This window comes from Ovis canadensis, chromosome 6 (genome assembly GCF_042477335.2).
Source record: "Ovis canadensis isolate MfBH-ARS-UI-01 breed Bighorn chromosome 6, ARS-UI_OviCan_v2, whole genome shotgun sequence".
Classification (NCBI taxonomy): domain Eukaryota; kingdom Metazoa; phylum Chordata; class Mammalia; order Artiodactyla; family Bovidae; genus Ovis; species Ovis canadensis.
Window position 1 is genome coordinate 45624854 of NC_091250.1, and position 23303 is coordinate 45648156.

Here is a 23303-nt window from a genome sequence, read left to right on the forward strand (position 1 = left end):
AATATTTTCCCACAATCTTCTACTTCACATTATTGCTATTGTTTATCATCATCAATATTATCATTATCATCAGTTTCCTACCTTGGATTACACTAAAAAGAAAAAAAAAAGGAAAACTGCTATTGTTTATCTCTGCATTCACTATTGGGATGAGGTTTTTATTTTGCCCAATTTATACTATTCCTCTGAAGCCCTAAAATAAACAACCATATAATCTCTAGGCTCTATTGATTTTTTAATGATTTCAAATAAAAAGCATCCAGTTTCCATTGCATTGACAAACTGCTCAGCCCCTGGGCAAAACCTACTGGATTCCTGTTAGATGGAGGCCCAACAACTGGAAGTCCAAAAAGTACACTTGAGATGGAAGGAAGAGAGTTGGTCTGCTCAGCTCAGTAAATGGGTATTTAACCTTTGACCAATGACGACAGGCCTTCTCTAGTTCTATTAGACTGAGAGCAAGCTGTTATGATTAAATAAAAGAGAAAAAAAAAAAACTGTTTAGAGCCTTACTGAATATGTCCTGGGAATTAAGGCATATGGCAGGGATAAGGAAAAAAGATTTTCCTTATGCTAATGACCCTTGATGTCTGAAATAAATTAGATCCATTAGAGTTTATGCTCAATAAAAGAAAGACTTTAAGCACTCCAAAGTTAGTGACTCGAGACCAGTTTTTGCTCTGAAATTCAATCTGCCTCCTTATTAATTCTTAGTGAGGCTCCAGAGCAGACAGGAGATGCAAAATCATAGTTCTGTACTGAACCAGAATTTTAAAGGACCCAGGTTTCTTCTCCTTTTATTTTAATTAAACCATTTTTCATGCTTCTCATTTTGTTTCCCTCATTAATTTGATTTTGTTCCCATTTTTGTTTCATTTTTTGTTTCTTTTTCAAGGTTTCATTTATCCTATTTCAACTGAGCAGAGAACCCAGAATGAATATGGATTTTCTTGTAAGTTTGATGTTTGGTTTTTATGTTGCTGAATAATCATTTAATGTTATTGCCCCCAGTTCAAGTTTACCTTTCCTTGGATCACAGATGTGCATACAGGAAATCGGCGCCTAATATATTCCAACATGAAAAACAAATTAGATTTTCACTGCTGAAAAGAAGAAAGGGTCATTTCAAGTCTCTGCCAGCTTTAAAATCTATCAGTCTAACATTCAAAGCTTAAGTCCCAGTAGCTGACAAAACATATCATGAAATATGTGGATCTAAATAAAGGGCAAGTTTCGAATGCTACAAAGGAAAGAGTTGAGAAAATGCAGATCCATTGAGTTAGAGATCATGAATGTTGAATAAGTAATTACAGCCTGGTAAAGCAAAACATTAAGGTTTTAGATACAGAATTCTGACCAGAATTCAGACCACTGCTATAGGGCCTCACATGGAACCCAACAGCAAAATGAAATCAGCACTCTGAAAGCACTGCTCACAGTGCCATGAGGGTTTGGTACATCACTCATTTCCTGAAAATATATCGGCCAATATCAACTTGATTGATGCTTGAGCAGAGAGTCTAGAAACTTTGATAAAGACAATTATTTAAAAAGAATACAAATTCTTTCACATATAGTACATTTAAACAAAATCCTGAAAGAAATGGACCGATTTCCCATAGGGAATGCTATTTTACTATCAGTGTGTTACAGATACATGGCGTGAGACAAGTTGTTTCACCATATAATAAACCATGTGACTGTGAGTCTTAGGAAAGAGGAGTAGTTCCTTGACTTTAGGAGGCCAGGAGACCTGCAAACCTTAAAATTCTCTTCCTGCAAAATAAAAATGCCCTTGTATAAAGTTGAACATAAAAACATTTTTCTTGACCATCTGAAGCACCAGTTTAATCACCTTTCACACTGAGCAGACAGTTTTGGTTAATCTTGCTGGTCATTTTTGTGAGTCACAGAAAACTAAAAATAATCAAGACTTAAAGATGTCTGAAGGATTCAGGAAAGCTTTACTTTTTGTTGGTTGAATTATCAACTTTTATCACCATTTGCCATTGGATCAGAGCATGTTCTATGCCACTAAGGCAACATACAACATTTATAGGAATTTTCTTCTTGCTCTACCCAGAGACAGACCTCCCAGCTGACCTCACACCATGTTAATCAAATGCCTAATTGCCTTTTGGGCGTAGTCTGACCTTTCTGATCACTGAACCAGGCCTTTATCTTACTCAGTACAGCATAGAGCTATATTTTATTCCAGTAATGAGTGGCTCACATGTAAATCTCTGAGAAGAACCCATGAGAAGCTCAGTGTTCTCAGAGGTAATACTGAATCTGTAGCAAAAGCCTGGAGTTATCAGTATTAACCTCTGCTCCCCAGACCTGGGTCTTCTGAAAGTATACCTTTCAAACCCAGCATGTTTGCTCCCAATGTTTGCCTTGCCTTGCCTTCCATCGTTCCCACCCACCCCTTCACTGATTTAGGGCAAAGTGAGAAGAGTGCTGTGGTAAGTAATTTTGTGACTGGGAATGATACTTAGAAAAATATTCTGGTGCAATAAATATACAGATTCAGTAAATGCCAAATGTTTCTAACAGTGTTTATGTTTGTTTTTAAAGAACTATCAGTGAATTTAAAGCTGCCTTCCAAACTTCTCCACCTGAAACTAGTAATAAAGTTTTGGGTTTTTTTCTTTTTCCTATGGGTTGGGATGGTTTTAGCTCCAGTTTCCTTTTATGCCTTATAGTAAATGGTCTGTTATGTTGCCCAATTTAAGATAGATTAGTGAGTGAATAGATGCAGAGTGAGAAAGGAAAAAAAAATGCAAGATAATTTTCCATTGAAAGGCCACAGTTGTTTTAAATAGCTTTTGAAATAGATTTGAAATTAACCTATAAAAAAGGCAATAACTGTCTGAAAAAAATTATAGCAATATGTATATGTACTGTGAGAATTTTCTCTAACCACCAAATTCCATGTTTCCTTTTTCCCCTTTAGCTGCTCCTGATTCAGATGATGTTGCTCTGTATGTCGGCATTGTGATAGCTGTGATAGTTTGCCTGGCCATTTCTGTAGTTGTGGCCCTCTTTGTGTATAGGAAGAATCATCGTGACTTTGAGTCTGATATTATTGACTCTTCTGCACTCAATGGAGGCTTTCAGCCTGTGAACATCAAGGCAGCAAGACAAGGTCAGTTGACATTGCATTTCATATGTAGATTTAAGCATGCCTGCAGCCTCCCTATATGTCTTCAAAATCAGTGAAACTACGTTAGCTGAAATATAAGCTCCATGGAGACAAAGATTTTCATCTATTTTGTTGATTACTATGTTAATTTCCTTCATATAACTCATTAGAGTTGACAAGGTGCACAGATCTCTTTTTTCCCTTTTGTAACAGGTTTCTCTGTCATACTTTTAAAGTTTTATTTGAGAAGAGTACAAAGATTGGTTGATAGATTTCTAATGTTCCCTTTTTTCTCCTGTTAACAAGTTATCTTGTATTGCTCTGAATACAGTGGTCTACAGATGAACCCAAATCCCATATAGATGACTACTACCTAGTCACCTAGTGAGGATCACAAGTGTCTGCAGATTCAGTCTGTTGAGTTAGCTAGGTACCATAGAAACAATGAGTAATCTTCAAGGCAAAATATAGAATGAACTTGTCTATTTATTTGTAGGCAATAATTAAACAGATTCCAGCTATCTAATTGCCATTTTCAATAGAACCCTAGTGTTTGTCCATCTCTAATATTTGTTGAATTGCTTTGCTGTTGGCTCAGAAAGTGTCAGGGAGAGTCTGACTAATATAAGTTGTCTGAATGAAGAATGCAAATGGGCGTCCTTTCTCTTTCTGACTCAGATCTCCTGGCAGTACCCCCAGATCTCACATCAGCCGCGGCCATGTACAGGGGACCTGTTTATGCCTTGCATGATGTCTCAGACAAAATCCCAATGACCAACTCTCCAATTCTGGATCCACTGCCTAACCTGAAGATCAAAGTGTACAATACCTCAGGTGCTGTCACGCCCCAAGATGACCTCTCTGAGTTTGCATCAAAACTGTCCCCTCAGATGACCCAATCCTTGTTGGAGAATGAGGCCCTCAACCTGAAGAATCAGAGTCTAGCACGGCAGACGGACCCTTCCTGCACTGCGTTTGGCACCTTCAACTCCCTTGGGGGTCACCTTGTCATCCCCAACGCAGGTACTTCCTCAAGGCATTTATGTTGCAGAGGTGGATCTGGGAAACCTACTCTTGTCCCAAGATCTTTATTTGTTTTCATTAGGCCTGAAAAGTTAAATGCATCCTATCTCATCCAAATCTATTGTTACTTTCAATGTAAAGCAAACATTACTTCAGTCAAGATCAGTGAAACTGTTTATCTTCCTCTAGCCAACTCTGAAAACACTTCCTCTAGAAATATTGCACTCACAACTTTCTGCCGAGGCATAACTTACGACTGCCATTGCCCTTCATTTTAATAGCCCTTCAGAGGCAGCATTAAGCCAAAAGCCTTCACTGTTGTCATCACACTTTAAAAGGACAAATTAATTAGGAAACATATCAGTTGGTTCAGTTCCAATTTCCTACAGGAAGCAGTACTTCAGAATACAAAGTTAGATGATCAGAGGACACGATATTAGACATCAAACCTTCATCTTTTAATTCTTTTTTACACAGTCTTCAGGGTCAAGGTGTTTATAAGGTGTTCACTCCACATAGCTTCATCATGTGTCTTTTTAAGGTAGGATTAAAGTAGTGCCTTTTAGTAGTATTCAGTTTTTAGTTCATTTAGTTATCTGCTTGTAGAGAATAAGCTCCATAAAGCTCTTAAATAGGGAACTAAAGGTAGTGGCTCATAATGTTTGCTTAAAGTTTGGTATTTGTTAATCAATATGGAACCATCAGTTATGAGAGGGTTAATGGACTCCCCTGTGCATGTCCAGGCACTCTTTTGGACCAGATAGAGTAGTCTATAAATACAGAAAAAAAACAGTTTGATTAAACTAAGATCTATACATACAGAAGAAGAGAATGTAATGTGTAAACAGCCATAGAGCCAAGTAATATAGAGAACCAGTTGAACTTGCCTTTGATTCTTCCTCTCATTCAGTCCCCCATTTCAACACCTTAGCAATTTTTCACCCCATGCCTTTTAAAAATGTATTTTAATAAATTGAAATATTTAATGGAATATCATTTTTACTTTTCTAAAATACATTTTACAGAGCTGAGATCACACATTACATAAAGTGCTTTGATTCCAGTCTTTCTCATTCTCATGCAATTGCATGCTTTTTAAAATCATGATTTTAAATATATTTTAATAGTCTATAAATGAATAGATCAGAATATACTCTACTGTTCTTTCCTTGTTTAAACAAGGAAATTATTTCCAAGACAGTTTTTTTTTTCATGACAGCCAGTGGATTATACCTCTCCTTTCCATTTCTACACTTGTCACTTTTTCCACATATGAATTATTTTAAAGGCTTCTTAAGTAGAAAGGAGAGAGCCAGCATGTTTAAATACGTACTGGGCAATGGTGATCTACATGCATTATTTTATTTAACAGTAATCTAATATATCTCAGGCCTTATTCTTGTTACACTGCATCCATAATTCTGTCTTATCCCCTTAACAAAATAAAGGTACATTTGATTGTTCCCATTGGAAAAAATAAAAATACCGAGGCTTGAGTGCCTCATGTGTGGTCTTCCTCCTTCCATTGTGTGGCTCACCAAACCATCCTCATACCTGACGTGAGCATGACATTCTACTTCTGCAGCACTACAAGGCGCACATTACTTCTCAAGAAGGTCATGCCTCAGCAGTTGCAACCAGCTATACAAAGGGCTTTGAATAACTATTCCTCTTTAACTCTGTCCTTTACTCTTGAGACTTGCCAATACGGCCAAGCAATTTCCTTATGGTCCTGTATTCATATGGCATATTCCATTTCCTTGCTAATTAAATAAGCTCCTCAAAGACAAGAACACTGTCTTTTACTTCTTGGCGTTCACAACCCATCAAGAACTCTACTCACAGTCAGGTTCCATTAAAATTTTTATAGAGTTGAAATTAATTGCATTTATTAGAATAGAACTGTGGAACCAAGTATCTTCAAGTTGCTGCCCACTTTGAACTACTGTCTGTGATAATGCTGCAGCGGTGCAAGCCCGTGGCTTCCACAGTGTGGTCCACTGACTACCAGCTTTGGCGTCACCTTGAGACTTGTTGGAACTACAGTTTCTGCAGACCTTCTGAATCAGAAACTCTGAGGGCAGGATCCCATAATGTGCTTTAGCAAAACCTCCAGGTAATTTTGCTGCAAACAAAAGTTACAAACCATTACTGTCAGCACAATTGACTTAGAACAGAGCTCAACCCACCAGTCCTACAAAATGCACCAATTAACAACTAAGTAAAAACCTCCTTGACCTGCTGTGACTAAAGCTAGCAATTGTTCAGTTGCTGTTCACTTTCTAGAGTTACCTATGATGAAAGAAGTTCTTCACCAATTATTTGTTGCAGAAAAACAGTGATGCTAACCAGATACTTCAGAAATAAATGTTTTTTGATATTGTTGAGGTTAGCATTTCCCTGACTTTGAGTCTTGTGGGGACTTTTTTTTTTTTAATTAGAAACGATGCATCATTACAGCTGTTTGAAATTTTAAGAGCAGTTGTTGGTTTTCCCCTCATTTTACAAGGAAAACACCAGTGGAACCATCTGTCTATTCCTTAAATAAAGCAAGAGTTTTTTTTAAAATATGACATCATTCCTATAAGTGATTCCATAACAGTTCAGAGGGAACTGTGGTAACAAATAAGGCCAATAAGGGAGGAAAGCCGGGTGGCTATGAATATTTACATGTCTGTAGAGAAAAAGCAGCACGCTTATGGCGATGTGGCCACAAAATCTCCTCATTCCTTTCCACTTCCTTCAAAGGAATTCTGTGACATTTCCTTTTGATTCATAGGTCTTATGTGACTGCTTTTTCTTTTGCTATTCAGGAGTAAGTTTGCTGATTCCTGCTGGGGCCATTCCCCAAGGGAGAGTCTACGAAATGTATGTGACTGTACACAGGAAAGAAAATATGAGGTAAATATGCTTTTTCTGGTGCACTTGACTTTATCAATGTCTGACTTGGAGGAGAACTGTATATTAGACAGAGTAAACCCAACATAACGTTTGTCTTGATGGCCCTGCTTCTGGCATTTCCTTTTCAACTAGACCCATAAAAGGTCAGTTTTTACTTCTCTTTCTCTTTGGAGCTCCAGACACTTTTGCACATCTTGAATATGGGCAGAAGGCCATAGATCTTTCCCCCAAGTGGACAAGTGGCCATGTTAGCTGAAAAGATGGCTGAAAGTGTGATCTGTAAATTGTGCAAGAGATACAAAGAGAAATTAGCTTCATGTGGCCTGGCTCAGGAATATAGTCTGTAGCCATTTTAGGTTTAAAGGTCACTTAGAATTGGACAACCCCTTAATCCTTGACCTGCCATCCCAACTTCAGCCTAGCATTTTCTTCTTCTTTGGGGGACTTTTCTAGTGTTTAAGTGTTATTGACCTGCTTCTTATATTTAGCACCTATAAAATCTATGCTTGGGCTTTGCTAAATGGATCTAGGGTTGATTAAAACTAGGTTGAATCTAAGAGTGTTTTGAATATGTCATCATCATAAAGATGAAGTTATTTTGAGTAAAAATAAGGAGTTTCAAAGTCCTAAATTCAATTTTCAGTTTGGCCTCTAACAAATTGTATCTGGTCATTCTTGATTCGTTCTCACATAAAATGCATGTGTTAAATAGCACTCTAGAGGCCTGACTGATGAATGCTTCTGAAGTGCACCGAGATCTTAAAATAAGAGATGTTGTTGAAATGACAATCCTTACATGTAATTATCACTGTTTTTCCAAGGGGGAAAGGCATTGGCTCAACTGCCCTGAGCTCTAGATGCAAAGTGCGAATGCCAAATGTAGAGCTAGCTTATCATTCGTTGTTGTTCAGTTGCTAAGTCATGTCATCATAAGATATCTATCTTTTCTCTTCCTTTCTGTCATCCTCAGAAAAGCCTCTCTCTCTAGTCGTTGTCTTCAGTAGCCAAAAAGCTCTGTTATTATGCTCTTGGGTAAAGATTTGGTATTTATAACCTGTAGGGCCCAGAACAATGTTTTCCTCAGGTGATATACTTTCACCTACACAAACATGAGCCTGTCCAAGAAAATAATAAAAATCCATGGTCATTATTCATGTGCCTTCAATTTGAGCAACAGAAAATCACTAAAAGTCTTGTATTTGTGCACATCAAATATTCATTTTTCCATTCCCAATGTAAAGTAATATTCACAGTCCCTCAGAGTGCCCTGCTTTCGCAGCAGGAGAAATGAAGATTAGCAAACTGAGATCCCTTTATATTTTAGTTTTTTTCTTTCTTTTGTCCAGAATCAAGGTTAACACTTAAGTATATCCATCCCTGAAGGCCTTTCACCAACATGGATGTTTGGTTTAAACAGAGATGAGTATTGGCTTGTGCTTTATTCTGAGAAAGTGTTTGTGGTCTGTTATTTTCCATGTGATCACCATAATCTATGGCTGAAGATCAAACCTTAAGAGGCTGCCGCAGGGTGTGCTGAAGCTGAAAGACATGGGCACTCAGGTGCCTTGTATGATTTTTCTTCCTGCAATTTAGTTAGCACCCTGACCAGGATAATTGTACACTCTGGATGAAGGAGGAAGAAAGCAGGAGATTGACAAAGCTAGACAATTCTGCTTTAGGTTCTTCTGCCTTTGACTTTAAAGAAAAGGAAACTGTAAATCACCTCTTACTATGCCTACCACTTGAAGTTGGGTGCAGCGGGAATTGCTCTATTAAATTTGGTGTGCCTCAATGAAGTTCTGTTTATAAAAGTGAAGCTAGAGGATCCTCAGGATCTCAAATGAAAATGTACACCAGAGACCATGCAGCAGGGAACAAACACAAGAAGACAGCTCTCTCAAATAAAGGAGACAGTCTTCTCCACTCATTTTTGTTGTGAACTAGATGTGATTTTCTTGTGAAGTCACAATGACCAGAATGTTGTTTTAGTGTATAGTAATAATATAAAATATAGCTACCATAGAGTCAGCATACTTTTAATTTCATGTATTCCTCACTTCATTTATTTCTCACTATTCTTCTGTGAGTTATGATGAGCTCCATATTTAGAGATAAAACTAGGGTTCATAGCCAGGGTTTCACAGTTAACAACTGAGGGACAGCAGAATTCATACCCAGGTTATCTCCTCACGAAGCTGTTCTGCTGACATGCCATCCCCACTCCTTAGCATCCAGTGCACAAACAGAGCCTCTGCTCTCTTGCTACAGTGACTTTGGGGACACAGTGTCTGTTTATTGCTCACATGATCTTAGAACTTCTTTCAGAGGAAATGCTGTGAGACAAGAGAAGACATGAATGTGACTTAAAGGCATGTGTAGGAAATTTCTGATTACTTTGCTCCATCTTTCCTCTCTTTGATTGCCTTTATTGAATCCAACACTGGGTGTTTTTCCAGCTGGATACCTTCCAGTGGGTCATCTGGTGATGTGAACTGTGTACAGGGAGGTGTGAACTTAATTGCATGTGGCAAGTGAATGTGACAAGAGGGGCCTTATCATTACGGAATATGCACTAAGAAAAAGCAGGGGATGGCAGATGAGCAGGCTAAATGAGCTGCAGACACAGGACAGGCTCTCTGCAACCAAAAGGGATCTGAGCTGCAAGGCTGCGCTCATGATTTCTCTTCTCCTACGGGACACACCCCTGCAGAGATTGCAAAGCCTTTTCCTGCCCTGCCCCGTGGATACACTTCCCACAATTAACGGCATCAACATGGACCTTTTTACTTTGCTTCCAGTAGCAGTTTAAAAAATGAGTCTGACTCAGACTGAAATTTTGCCTTTTGTCATTTCTTTTTTTTTTTTTTTTTTTTTTTTAATTTTTAGTTTTTTATTTTTTAAATTTTAAAATCTTTAATTCTTACATGCATTCCCAAACATGAACCCCCCTCCCACCTCTTGAAACACAATCTGAAGATATGAACATTAATTTTCGCTTTCTTCATATTGTGTACTTGCCTAGGAGTTTTCTCAAAAGGCCAAAAAAAATCAATTTTGACATTCCAAGAATAAAGGTAAATAGAAATTTTTTTTGGTAAATGGTGGGGAACCATGGGAGATCTTTAAGCACCAAGTGCTACATGAATATCAGTGTTTTAAAAGATTGACAGTAACCGTGTGCAGGATGAACTAGTAGGGGGAACAGAAAGACTACTCCAAAGGCTGGGGCCCTAGTTGACCCATGGCAGTGATCAAAGTATGTGGGAGAGGGGAACTAGAGAAGCAGTCAGGCCTGAGTCTGGAAAATGGAAAGAAAAGTGTATTTCAGGACAAGTTTCACAGCTGGTTGAAAAGTGTGGCAAAAGTTGCAGAACACAAAGAATATATTTAGGGTTCAAGCCCCGGGCACTGAGAAAATTGTGAGAGCAACGAGAGGTGGTCGAAAGCAGCAACTGGTTCAAGGAGAGAAAAGACGAATTCAGATTTCTCTGCATGTGGTTTGTGTAAGAGGGGACTTGCAGCTCTTGCTGGAGATGCACGTGGGCAGTCGCCAGAATGGATTCTTCAGGGGAAAAGTGCAGAGGCAGAAAAAAGAGAACTGCGGAAAGAACTTTGGGAAGTATTCATTTTAATATTTATTTATTTGGCTATGTCAGGTCTTCGTTGGTGGCATGCAGGATCTTTCACTGTGGTCTACAGACAGACTCTTGGTTGTGGTGCAGGCTTCAGAGTGCTAGGGCTCAGTAGTTGTGGTTCCGAGGCATGTGGGATCTTAGTTCCCCAACCAGAGTCCCTTTCATTGCAATGTGCATTCTTAACCCTGGACTACCAGTGAAATCCTGGAAATATTCTTATTTAAGGTTTGGGTAGAAGGAGCAAAACTAAATGGATAAGGCAGGATAAGGATAAGGCACATAAGCAAGAGTTGGCATCTAGCAAGAAGCTTACTATATAGTTGTTCATCAATGAATATTTTTAATGAAAGAATGAATGACTGTAATTATAACAGGAAAAAATCAAAGGTAAAAAGAGTTTCAAAAGGACGTATTACTAAATTGTCAGTGGTATTACTGTCAATTTAGTAATTGTGATTGACAGAGGTATTACTAAAATGGAAGTGTAAAGAGAGAGAATGACAATTCAAGAAGGTATTGGATTTGTCAGATCTGTCCACTGTAGGACATTGTGGCGTTTAGGATTTTTTTTTTTTTTAAGGATGAAATCCCAGTCAGAAGTTTAGCATGTTAGTGATGGGACACTTAAAACTATCCTTATATTTACTGAATATAAATAATAAAGTAATACGTTAGGATAGTGGGCCAAAATGTATTATGTTTGTAATCCTATTGCAGACCGTTTTCATTTATTTTAATGTGGTGTTTGGAACTTTGTAAAATAGTACTTGACATTATTATTTCTCAGTGAAACTCAGTGATACTCTCTTTTAGGTAGTCCTAAATTTCTTGTTTGAAGGAACAGCTCTAAAGAGACTGAAGGTAGAGTGGGCAGGGGGTAGAATCCAGGTATATTTAAATCTTATTCACTGACTGTTCTTCACAGTGTTTATTTATTGAAGTCCTGCTTCTAAAGAAATGATTCAAGGTGATTTATGCAAACAATCTTTCAATGGAAGGAAAAATTTTTTTAATAAGTGGATAAAAAAACAAAAAGGAAAAAATAAAAATAGAAAAGATTAAAGTCAGATGGGCAGTTAGAATATAAAATATTTGATGTAATTCCCAGCATATTTCTTGTTAATAGGTCATGAACTTATTGTTTCAAAGCTTTCAAGAGGGAAACATGGTAAGTTATAAGATCCATGTGTCCAGGAGGAAAAAAGATGCCTGGAAGAAGCTCAGTTACTTCTCCTTTGGTTCCTCATAAAGAAAACATTTTTTTTTTCATACAGCAAGCAACATTTTTAAAATATAACAATAGCGATAAGCTTCACAGGGCTACTTCTGTTGGTATCCCTCAATGCGAGTAGATAGTATAAAACCCAATTATAAATTCAATAAAATAATTCCTCAAGGATTCAACAGTTCAATCTAGGGCACAATACTTAGCTGTTCAGGCTTAATCCAGGGACAGATTTTGGCCTATCTAGGGAAATGAGGGCACGCCCTTCAGAGTGGCTTCCATAAATATTTTCTTTTGCTCAATTGATCTTTTGATAGCAAGTGAGTTAGATATTCCTTGTCAGATACCTAAAGTGCAAATATTTCAAGTTGTTAGCTATACATGAAACCGTGTGCTTTAAAAGGCAGCTGAGCCTAAGGTGGAACTGTCATCCAGAGGGACCTGACAAAAGATGTGTGTTCATAGAAGGCGTCTCGTCTCCACACAGAGGTAGGTGGGAGGAAGATTTTTTTTTTTTTTTAAGAAGCAATTTTCAGCTTGCTCTAGCAAGCAGTTCATAGAAATTTCTCAAGGTCCTAAATCTGGATAAGCAACTCAGAACACACCACTGATGGGAAAGAAAACCAATGATTTGTGTTCAGATCCCAGTTTTGCCTATGACTAGCTTTGTGGCTTTAGGCAAATGTGTTAATTTCTTTAGATTTCAGTTTCCTCTTTGGGCGAAAGAAAAAGTACTATGAATACTTATCCTGCCTACCTTACAGCCTTACCTTGGTCAGCCAATGCAATAGCTTTTATAAGAGTTTTGTAAATTGTGCTCTTCTGTGTAGAAATAAGTTCTCCTCACTGATAATAGCAAGCAAAGGATAAGAAAACCTGACAGGAAACTAAAATTCCCATCTGAGGGCTTTGTCCTAGGGTGCTCAGAACCCATCCAACATTTATCATGATAAATGATCCTTGTTGGACTCTGAAAAGTTTTTAAAATTTAATCATTGTTAATAACTGGATTTCTACTTAATTGCTATTTCTGTAGCTAATTTTTGCTTTACGTTCATTTCCATATCATCTGGAATTAATATTTATAGAAAGTGTGCTTAAACATCGTAGATAACACATGAGACATAATAAAGCCCTTCTCTGCAAAAACATAAAACAGATTTTTAAAAATTTATTTTCTACCATTTTATGTATTTTAATATCCTCCCTTTATGTAAATAAAGGGAATGTGGATTTAAATGCTATGACCTTTGGTTTCACACAGTTAAATCTTAACCTTTCCTAAGTGGCTTCCTCCATGTATGCTTGGAAGTGTTTCCAATTTCAGTGCTATTTCTTTCATCTTGAAAACCCCCAAAGATTCTTATCATTATTTCTTCTTTGTTTTTCATTCCCGGTTATGAATTCCACATCACCACTTCCCTATTCATTACATTCTTGCATCTCACTGGGTTAATAAATTCTTTTGACACCTACTGCCCCTTCCTTCCCTTGCTATCCCTCCTCCAAGAATGGTGCCCATCAATATTGCATGCCAGGGGACTGCAGGTCTGACAGCGCCCCAGCCCAGCAGGCAGTGGTCTCCCTTCTGTTCCAACTCAGCGATAAGAACCCCTCCTCCGCCTCCACCTCCTCCTCAAGCACCGGCTGCTAACAGCAGACTGAGAGACAGCTGTTTCCAATCCCCAACTCTACTGCAGGGACCACTTGAAATGGATTTCACTTTAGTCTCCTTCCTTAAAAGTTTAATGTGCATTCTCAAGGTATACTTGTAACTAAAGGTAAGCATAGTGCTCAGGAAAATGCAGCCATGACTCCCCCCCCCCCCACCAGTAAGAAAAGTAGAATTAAATAACAATGTGATTACTGCTTAGGGAAGATAAGTTTAATATCAACTATGGCACAGTGAAAGCAAGACGTCACTCACATCCTAAGAGAATGAATTTCAGACTGGAACAAAGGAGGACAGAGTGGGTTCAGAGGAAATGAAAACTAAAGGGGACAGTAATGAGTTCTCAAGCTGCCACCTATCTTGTAATTCCAAATATAAGTATATTTCCAGGTCCTCTGATAACTTTAGATTTAATCAAACTTTATTGTTATTCAGTGAGAGTGGAGATGATATTAAAAGGCTAAAAAGAGATAACTTTTAACTATTTTTTTTTTTTCTAAATAGGAGGAAAGGAAAGCCATAGGTTGAGAGATTTTAGTGAAATTTTAAAATCGGAAGCACAAATAGCCAAGTTTTGTTAAGGGGAAATATGTTAAGTTTTAACTGAGTTCTTAGACCTGATGATAATAATCACTAAGAACTTAGGAATGTCTAAAATTTGACCTTACTTGTGACCCATCAAGGTGGCTGCCACAGTTTTGTAGATGCTAATAAATGAGACAAGACTCCTGAGTCAGACAAAGTGCTCACAGCAATAGCACTATCCAGTGTTACCATTTTTGCGCCAGTTTCCCAAGCCTCAGTTCTGAAAGGGTGATGTAAAGACAGACGACATCTATACATTCAGTGGCTCCATTCCAGGAATAAACCATTGTGTTTAGGGAGCCCGAGTGTTTTATAATGGGAAGTGGACATGTCTACCGTTTGCTTCAAAGGTAAGCACTGTATCGTCAAAGGTGATTGCTACACAGTTGTCTTGAAAAGGCAACTGGGACCATGCAGAAAATGAGAGACTCAGGGAGAGTAGTCTTCCAACAGCATTAAAAAGAAATAATAGTGGCTACTATCATTCACTGAGTGTTAAGTGAGGGTAGGCCACAGATAAAAGCTAACTTCTAGGTTACATAGTATTGAATATATTAACCATAGATGAAGACTAGAGGAAATTCCAGTTCAAGTGGCTGATGCAATTTGTAAAGAAATTTGATATGACCCTTGTAATATCCATGTGAATGAAATAGATATGAACTGGACAGTGTACATTTTTAATGGGTTTATATTTGACTGAACTAAGTAACTCAAAGTATTGATGTCAGACTAGAGAGAGGTTTCAAGTAGTGTCCTTGAAAAGGTCTCTGTCTTTGCCCTGTTTTTATATTACAATGTTATCAATGACTGGAATGAGAACATAAATGGCAGTTATATCAAATTTATGGAAGATAAAAGACGAGAAGAGGTAGCCAATATATGGAGGAAAAACAGCATTAAGAAATAGATGACCTGAAAAATTTCCTAAAACAATTAAAGTAAAATTAGATGGCTAAATATAAATTTCTCTGTATAGGTTCAGAAGCCATTGCTATAACCACAGACAGCCTAAGAGCCTTTCATGTTAAGAGTACACAGAGTGGTCAGCTTTAACAAATTACTTAACCTTCTTAGGGTGTCATTGCCTCCTTTTATAAAGGACATGCTTAACCATATTATCTCTCTCTTCCCATCTAACTCAAGTCTGCTAAATAATATTTATAAATAATTGATTGAGAATAATCTAAAGCAACAATTTTGTGAGGCATTAATATAGCTACATGGTGATGGTAGTTTGTCTCCAAGTCATGTCTGACTCTTGCGACCCCATAGACTATAGCCCAGCAGGCTCCACTGTCATTCCAAAACAAAGAAAGCAGTATGCTATACTGTACATTTAAGTACAGTCAGCCCTCTATCCATGAGTTCTGTATCTACAGATTCAGCCAACTTTGGATCAATAATATTTGGGGGGGAAAAAAAAACATTTTTTCCAGGAAGTTCCAAAAAGCAAAACTTGAATTTTCAGTACACTGGTAACTATTGACATAATATTTACATTGTATTAGGTATGATAAACAATCTAGAGATGATTTAAAGTATGTGAGAGGGTGTGCATAGGTTATATATCATTTTATGTAATTGTTATATAATTTTGGTTATAAATGGTTAAAGAAATTTTGTAGTAGTTATATAATTTCTATATAATGGTTATATGCCATTTAATATAATACTGTGCCCTTTTATGTAAGGAACTTGAACATCCAGGGATTTTGGTGTCTGCAGGGGAGTCCTTGGAACCACTCTTGTGTGGACACCAAGGAGAGACGGTCTTCCATTCAATTCACGATGCCTCGCTCTAGTGAAGACAATGAAGCTAAAAGACATCTCTCTGAAAAGAAAGATGGAATTATGGAGAGAGACATGGAGACCATGCTTTTCTAGCTGAAGTTGCAAAAATCGAGGAAGTTTGGTCTGGAAAAAGATTTTTAGAGACATAAAAATCTCTAAATGCTTGAGAGGCTCTTTAATGTCAAAGTGGAGAGAAAGCAGGTCAAGAATATGTGGAGAGATGTGTCAGGAAGGCACATTGTATTCACTCCAAGTAAGAATTTTTTGTAAATTTGAGTTGAGAATAGGTGAGGTGACCCCTCACTACCAACCAAATGTCACCATGCTGTTAGAGAAGCTCTGTGCTTGTTGACCCTGAGGGTCCTTACTCCTCTAAAATTCTATGAGCCCAGGATTTCTTAAGTCAAGCTATTCTGACAGCATAGTTTTGAGTGTCGTTTTAGCAAAGGCATTGGTTTTAGCACGAGCCCTTGTTAGTTGTGAGGCTTGGGCAGTCCACTCAACACCTTGGACCTCTGTCCTCACATACCAACTGACAGCTTGAGTTAATTTATTCACTACCTGTTAATTGCAGTCTTATTAGGGAAAGAATAAGGCAATTTAAAAAGAAAAAAAGAAACATAGAATTAAAATAAAGAATTTGGATCTTTGAAGTTCATTTCCACCCAAATTCTCAGAGTATGAATTATTGTTGTTGTTCAGTGGCTCAGTTGTGTCCTTCTCTTTGCAATCCCATGGACTGTAGTCTGCCAGGCTTCTTTGTCTATGGGATTATCCAGGAAAGAATTCTGGAGTGGGTTGCCATTTCCTTCTCCAGGGGATCTTCCTGACCCAGGGATCGAACCCAGGTCTTCTGCATCACAGGCAGATTCTATACCACTGAGCCACCATGTATGAAGTATGCATGTAGAGAAAATCCATTTAAATTGCTATAGAAATACAGTTCTTTGTTATTGCTTGGTCATATTTTAAAAAATGAATCTGGTATACTAGCCTGAATTATTTCTGAAAGTCATTTGGGGGAAGTTTAGCTCTAGGGTATCCTTATTCTAAAGTGATTTTTTTGAAGTGTTTTTCAAATTAGGTCATAAAAACACAAAAGTATCTAAAACTCTATGAAACCACTGGCAGGGATTATCAGAAAAAAAAATGCTTATGTAACTTCATAAGGACTCTGTTCCATCTCATTCCATCCTGAAAGTATCTGTACATGAATTTAGAGGAAATTACCAAAGGCAGACCTGTGTCTGAAGGAAAGGATCAAAGAGATGCAGGCAGAGTCACTATTATCAGAAAGACCTCAAGTCTTACAAGATCAAAGTCTTGGTATGAAATGCATGTCTTCCTACTTAATTCTGCCTCAACCCACCATCCACCCTCCAATACTAAAACCTCCAAGAGGAAACTATTTGTGCAACTGGAGATCTGAAATCTCAGTGAGTACATAGTACCTAAATACTAGAGAACTGTCACCATGCGATCTCTGCTCCCCTCCCAGGCCGCCCATGGAGGACTCTCAGACTCTCTTGACCCCTGTGGTGAGCTGTGGGCCTCCAGGAGCCCTGCTGACCCGCCCCGTCATCCTCACTATGCATCACTGTGCAGATCCCAGCACCGAGGACTGGAAGATACAGCTCAAGAACCAGGCAGCGCAGGGACAGTGGGAGGTGAGCCTCTGGGGGGGTAAAGGTGCAGTTCATGCGGATAAGCACAGGCGATCATGGGAAGGCTTTTATTTTTAAAGCAAAACATGGGTGGAATTTTAGCTTATACTCAAAATGAGAGAGAGAGGAAAGGAAAGAAAGAGGGAAGGGGAGATGGGGAGACAGACAGTCAGACACTGGCTCCTGAGTGCTTTATCTACTGACTGGTAAGCACAAAGAAAATGATGGCCAGTCATTAGCTAACTCATAGGGAAAGTGCACTTAGAGTCTTACATAAGTCTATTTTGAATATACATACTATCTTGGGAAGGGAAATATATATATATGTAGTGCATATATATAGATATGAAAGTGAAAGTGTTAGTCACTCAGTTGTGTCTGACTGTTTGTGATCCCAGAGACTGTAGCTAACCAGACCCCTCTGTCCATGGAATTGTCCAGGCAAGTATACTGGAGTGGGTGGCCATTCACTTCTCCAGGAGATCTTCCCAACTGGATTGAACCTGGGTCTGCCACCTTGCAGGCAGATTTGTTACCATCTGAGTCACCAGGGAAGAGTGTGTGTGTCAGTGTGAGTGTGTTTTAATTGTCAGGTAGAGAAACATTGCACCTAGGTCAGAAAATGTTAGGACTTACTTGCCAGCAAGTCCTGGAAATAGGTCTGAATTTAACCTGGGAAAGCAGGAAGTGTGTATCCTAAGCTCCCATACAATGAAGACTGTGTGTAGCACCTTGGTTGTCTGTAGCTGCAGCCATTGGAACTTCTTAAGGGCAGCGCCTTAAACAAATCCTGCTCTTTCTTTCCATCAGAACCCTGCAGTTAAACCTGAAATTAAGTGCAAGAGGATTTGTTATATTTACCATGAAGATTTTATACCTAGTATCTTTAAAATAAGTGATTTGTGTAGTCTTTACAAGAGAATTATCCAATATGCATGTTGTTTGTGGGCTTCCCTGGTGGCTCAGATGGTAAAGAATCCACCTGCAATGCGGAGTATCTTGGCTCAACCCTTAGGTTGGGAAGATCCTCTGGAGGAGGCCATGGCAACTCACTCCAGTATTCTTGCCATGGGAGAATCCCCATGGATAGAGGAGCCTGGCGGGCTACAGTCCATAAGGTTGCAAAGAGCTGGACATGACTGAGCAGCTAAGCACAGTACACGACACATGTTGTATGTATTTGTGATTACTTACAGTATTTTTCTTTTGGGAAAGAAAGTTATAGGAAAAAAATAACATTAAGACTCAACTCCTACTATTTTAGGAAAAAATAATAGTAGAGATAGAAGCATAGCAGGGCGTCCCTGGGATTATCTGGAATGTCCTCTCTATGGACGTACTCTCACCTTGGTCACTTGAGCATCGCTCCTTGCAAGAGGACCTGGATTAAAGTCTGGGGCTATACTTAATGTTAAGACTGGACTTGACCAGGTCTAACTTCAGTTCCATTTAAGTTTAAAAGATTAATCTCAGAAACATAAAAGTCTTAATCTCAAGGGATCCTACTTTGTTGGCATGATTCTCCACCTATTACCATAATACCGTATTTCTGGATTTGAGTAATAATAGCAATAACAATAATAACAAGAGGAGAAAAGAAAAAGTTATGAAGAGTAGAAGAGGGAAATCCTTATGAAAACACTGTAATGATATTTGTGACGGGAACAGGGAGCGTCTTCATCCTCTGCCATTTCTTCTAGGAGGCTTTCTGTAACATGCCATCAGGAAATGACACTCAAGGCTTATCCTTGCCCTGCTGGAGAAAGCAGCATCTTTCCAGGTGTCCTTTTGGAGCTGAAATAAGCCTAGAGGTGCTGAGTACCTCTCTCTCCTTTTTAGTTCAGTTAGAGCTTCATTTTAGGTATGGGTTCAGCTGAAGAAATGATTTCATGAATGTTATTAAAACACAGGCCATGGTGTAGCTCAGATGATGTTGCAAGGGCTAACTAATAAATAGCCATCTGAGGTGGCAACTTTCAAAGCTGTGACAAGCCCTGGAGACTCAATTTATGATGAAACGTTTGTTCGTGTTTTTGATAAATTACCATTTGCTCACCATGAGCCAGGCATTAGATACGGTAGGAAGCAAAGTAACCTGGTTGCTGCCTCTGCGGAGATTAAGTAGCCTAATGTAGAGCCTGAGTTGTGCCCTCACATGATTTCATTTCTCCCCCATGAAATTCTCTTTTAAATTTGAATGAATTAAAAGTTGGATGATTCCAAAAAAAAAAAAAATCTGAACTTCCAACTTCTCTTGAAAAATTAAAGGCTGCGTCCTCCCTAACCCTGAACTCCTGCTGTACCTGGTACTTTTACTGTAAGCATCTTTGGCATTGACATCTTTATTTCCACAAGCATTTTTGCCACATAACTAGTTGGTCATAAGACAATTTTGGTGTAAAAGATAAAATAACTGGTGGACAGTTTGGTGTGACAGTTTGATCACCTCTTTGGTCAACCTCAAACCAAAGTTGACAGCCTGGTTTCATCTTTCCACTGACACGTACTCACATTTTTAATTTCCATAAATCTGAAAGAGGCCACAGGCTAAAAAGGCACAGAGTTGAGCCCACTTTTCTCATAGAATTTTGGAACATCTGTCATGGGACCTGGGAGAATGTAAACCAAGAACAAGCAACGGTGTAGAGACGTTTACAAGATAAAGCTCAATTATAAGTATGCATCCTAGTATTTGGAAACATACTTCTCTTAATTAGGAAGAAATTTTTGCAAAAGAAAAGCGAGATGCCAAATAAGGAGATGCATGAACAAGCAAAAATGTGTATAATACTAGGAATGGATATTGAAGATAAGGGCATATATATAACCCTCAAAGTAAAAACAGGTTGTTTGTACAGTATTGTCATGAATCCCTACACATTTCAAATGTTTTAAAATATTTTTTATTTCAAAATAAAGTCTTTTTGTTATTCATGTTTTCATGTTTTATTATTTTTGTTAATGTCTCTCTTATTTTTTACTATTCCACCTTTTATGGCAAAATGGCTTTACCAGCCATTAATTATGAGGGAAAACTGCCTACAGCAAAAATGCTTACAGTCAAAGTACTGCAAGCCCATTCCTGCATGGCTGCGGTGGCTAAAGGCAAGTGGACACTGAGCTCTTTAGACTGGCTTGCACTCTGCTTCACCGCAGTCTCTGCTGTTCCCTATAGTCTTCTGCCCTGTCTGCTTCACACAGTCCTGTTACCTCTCTGCCATGGAATTGTGACCCTTGTTTTATGGATTCTGTGCTTGGTCTTTCAGATTTCTGTGGCCAGAGTCATTTGGTTAAATCAAAACCCGGTTAATATAGTTATCAGCTCCGCTTGTTTTTATTTCTTGCTAAATATTAAAAATCTAAAAGAGTAGACTGCTTAAAGGCTTACATGAAAAGTAACATGTGCCAAATGCATAGAGCTTGCATACTGTGCTTTTAGCAAAGTCCACAAGGCCAGATTATGAGGTAAAGCAGTGTATCACTTTGGAAAAGTAATTGATAGGTGAGTTTGGGAGAACTCAGTAAAATGGTATTGCATAATTCTTTAATTTTCCTAATTATTTTTTAAAAATTCTTTTCAAACCCCTAGATTTTTAGGGGAAAAACTACCATGCTGAAATCACATCAAACTAAAAGAGTACTTTTGGATTAAATGAGCAATTTAGAGGTTAAAGCAAATGGTCAGAAACAGATAATCAACTCAAATATACTGAAGTTCCAAGGATAACATAAACTTCTTTTGGAATTTTAGGTAGACCCCAGAATGTAGATTCTTGAAAGATCAAAAAAGGCTAAATGAACGTCTTCTAAATAAAGCATGTTATCAGGCAAACTAAGTAAGGGAGAGAATGATGAAGAATGGAAATAAAAGTATAATAAGGTCAGGGAAAGGAAAAAGAGCAGGAAAAGGAATAATCAAAACTCAGGGGTAAAGGTCCTGCTCTTTGCACCTCCATTGGCTACCATCATGGCCATCAGAGGCTCAGCCACTGCCCCTTCCTTCTTGGCCCGCAGGACGTTGTGGTGGTTGGCGAGGAGAACTTCACCACCCCGTGCTACATTCAGCTGGACGCGGAGGCCTGCCACCTCCTCTCTGAGAACCTCGGCACCTATGCCCTGGTCGGGCAGTCCACCACCAAAGCAGCTGCAAAGCGCCTGAAGCTGGCCATCTTCGGGCCACTCTGCTGCTCCTCGCTGGAGTACAGCCTCCGAGTGTACTGCCTGGATGACACTCAGGATGCCCTGAAGGTAGGTGGCTCCAGCCTGGTCCGCGCACTTCACACCTAGAGGCAGGGTGTGTGTGTCCATGCACCAAGTGCCTGAACACAAGTGTTTGGCGCCCAGAGATGCAGTTACAAGAACAAATTAGACGTTTCATCTGAGGCCCTGCTGGTAAATACGCCGTTTCCATTCTGCTGACACCTCCCAAGGGCTACTTTCGTTTACCTTCCTTGATTTCTTTTAATGAAAAATTTAGAAGTGGAAGAATTTGGCAATGAGACGCGTGGATGGTAAATAACCTGCTTCCACGTTTATCTCAGCTGTGTTCTTCCTACAAGAGGAGCTGGCGTAATTGCGCACACTCGATGTTCCTCTTGTGTGCTACTTCATTATACGCTTTCCCGTTCTTTCTATGAGGACTGTGTGGAAGAGGGTTAGCGTTTGACAACAGGCTTCTGCTTTATAGAATAAATGGGCTTAATTCCTGGTGCTATTACTGCCATTCATTTTCTCCCATTTGAAGCTTTAAAGCATATAGTGAGTGCCTCCGAAGACATTATCATCTAGAAGGAGACAGAAAAAAAGTATGCCAAGGCCTTGGAGGGAAGTCAGAGAGTGATACATGTCATAGGTGAATGCAAAGTTTTATGGGAATTCAGGAGAAGGAGGCATCATATTGTTTTGAGGAAAGCTCAAAAGGAGCTAACATTTGAGATTGGCCCTAAAGGAAGCTAGGATTTGACCATCAATAATGGGGAGGAAGCTTGAGATTCTGGGTGAAGGGAACAGCATGAAGAAACAGTTCAATACAATTGCTCAGTCGTGTCTGACTCTTTGCGACCCCATGAATCTCAGCACGCCAGGCCTCCCTGTCCATCACCAACTCCCGGAGTTTACCCAAACTCATGTCCATCAAGTCGGTGATGCCATCCAGCCATCTGATCCTCTGTTGTCCGCTTCTCCTCCTGCCCCCAATCCCTCTCAGCATCAGAGTCTTTTACAGTGAGTCAAGTCTTCGCATGAGGTGGCCAAACTATTGGAGTTTCAGCTTTAGCATCAGTCCTTCCAATGAACTCCCAGGACTGATCTCCTTTAGAATGGACTGGTTGGATCCCCTTGCAGTCCAAGGGACTCGCAAAAATCTTCTCCAACACCAGAGTTCAAAAGCATCAATTCTTCGGTGCTCAGCTTTTTTCACTGTCCAACTCTCACATCCATACATGACCACTGGAAAAACCATAGCCTTGACTAGATGGACCTTTGTTGGCAAAGTAATGTCTCTGCTTTTTAATATGCTATCTAGGTTGGTCATAATGTTCCTTCCAAGGAGTAAGCGTGTTTTAATTTCATGGCTGCAGTCACCATCTGCAGTGATTTTGGAGCCCCAAAAAATAAAGTCAGCCACTGTTTCCACTGTTTCCCCATGTATTTCCCATGA

At 38.9% G+C, this 23303-nt stretch overlaps 1 protein-coding gene across 2 annotated transcripts in view; it reads left to right on the forward strand.

The window, feature by feature from the left end:
- UNC5C (unc-5 netrin receptor C) overlaps nucleotides 1-23303 on the forward strand; it is a 424053-nt gene that overhangs the window by 371811 nt on the left and 28939 nt on the right. Inside the window, exons 8-13 of one of the 2 annotated variants that reach the window (XM_069593659.1) lie at nucleotides 896-952; nucleotides 2957-3148; nucleotides 3824-4168; nucleotides 6982-7069; nucleotides 17479-17647; nucleotides 21659-21892. In XM_069593659.1, the coding sequence (XP_069449760.1) occupies nucleotides 896-952; nucleotides 2957-3148; nucleotides 3824-4168; nucleotides 6982-7069; nucleotides 17479-17647; nucleotides 21659-21892 (1085 nt within the window). The remainder of the gene's footprint in view (nucleotides 1-895; nucleotides 953-2956; nucleotides 3149-3823; nucleotides 4169-6981; nucleotides 7070-17478; nucleotides 17648-21658; nucleotides 21893-23303) is intronic. The other variant, XM_069593660.1, reaches the window with a different exon arrangement.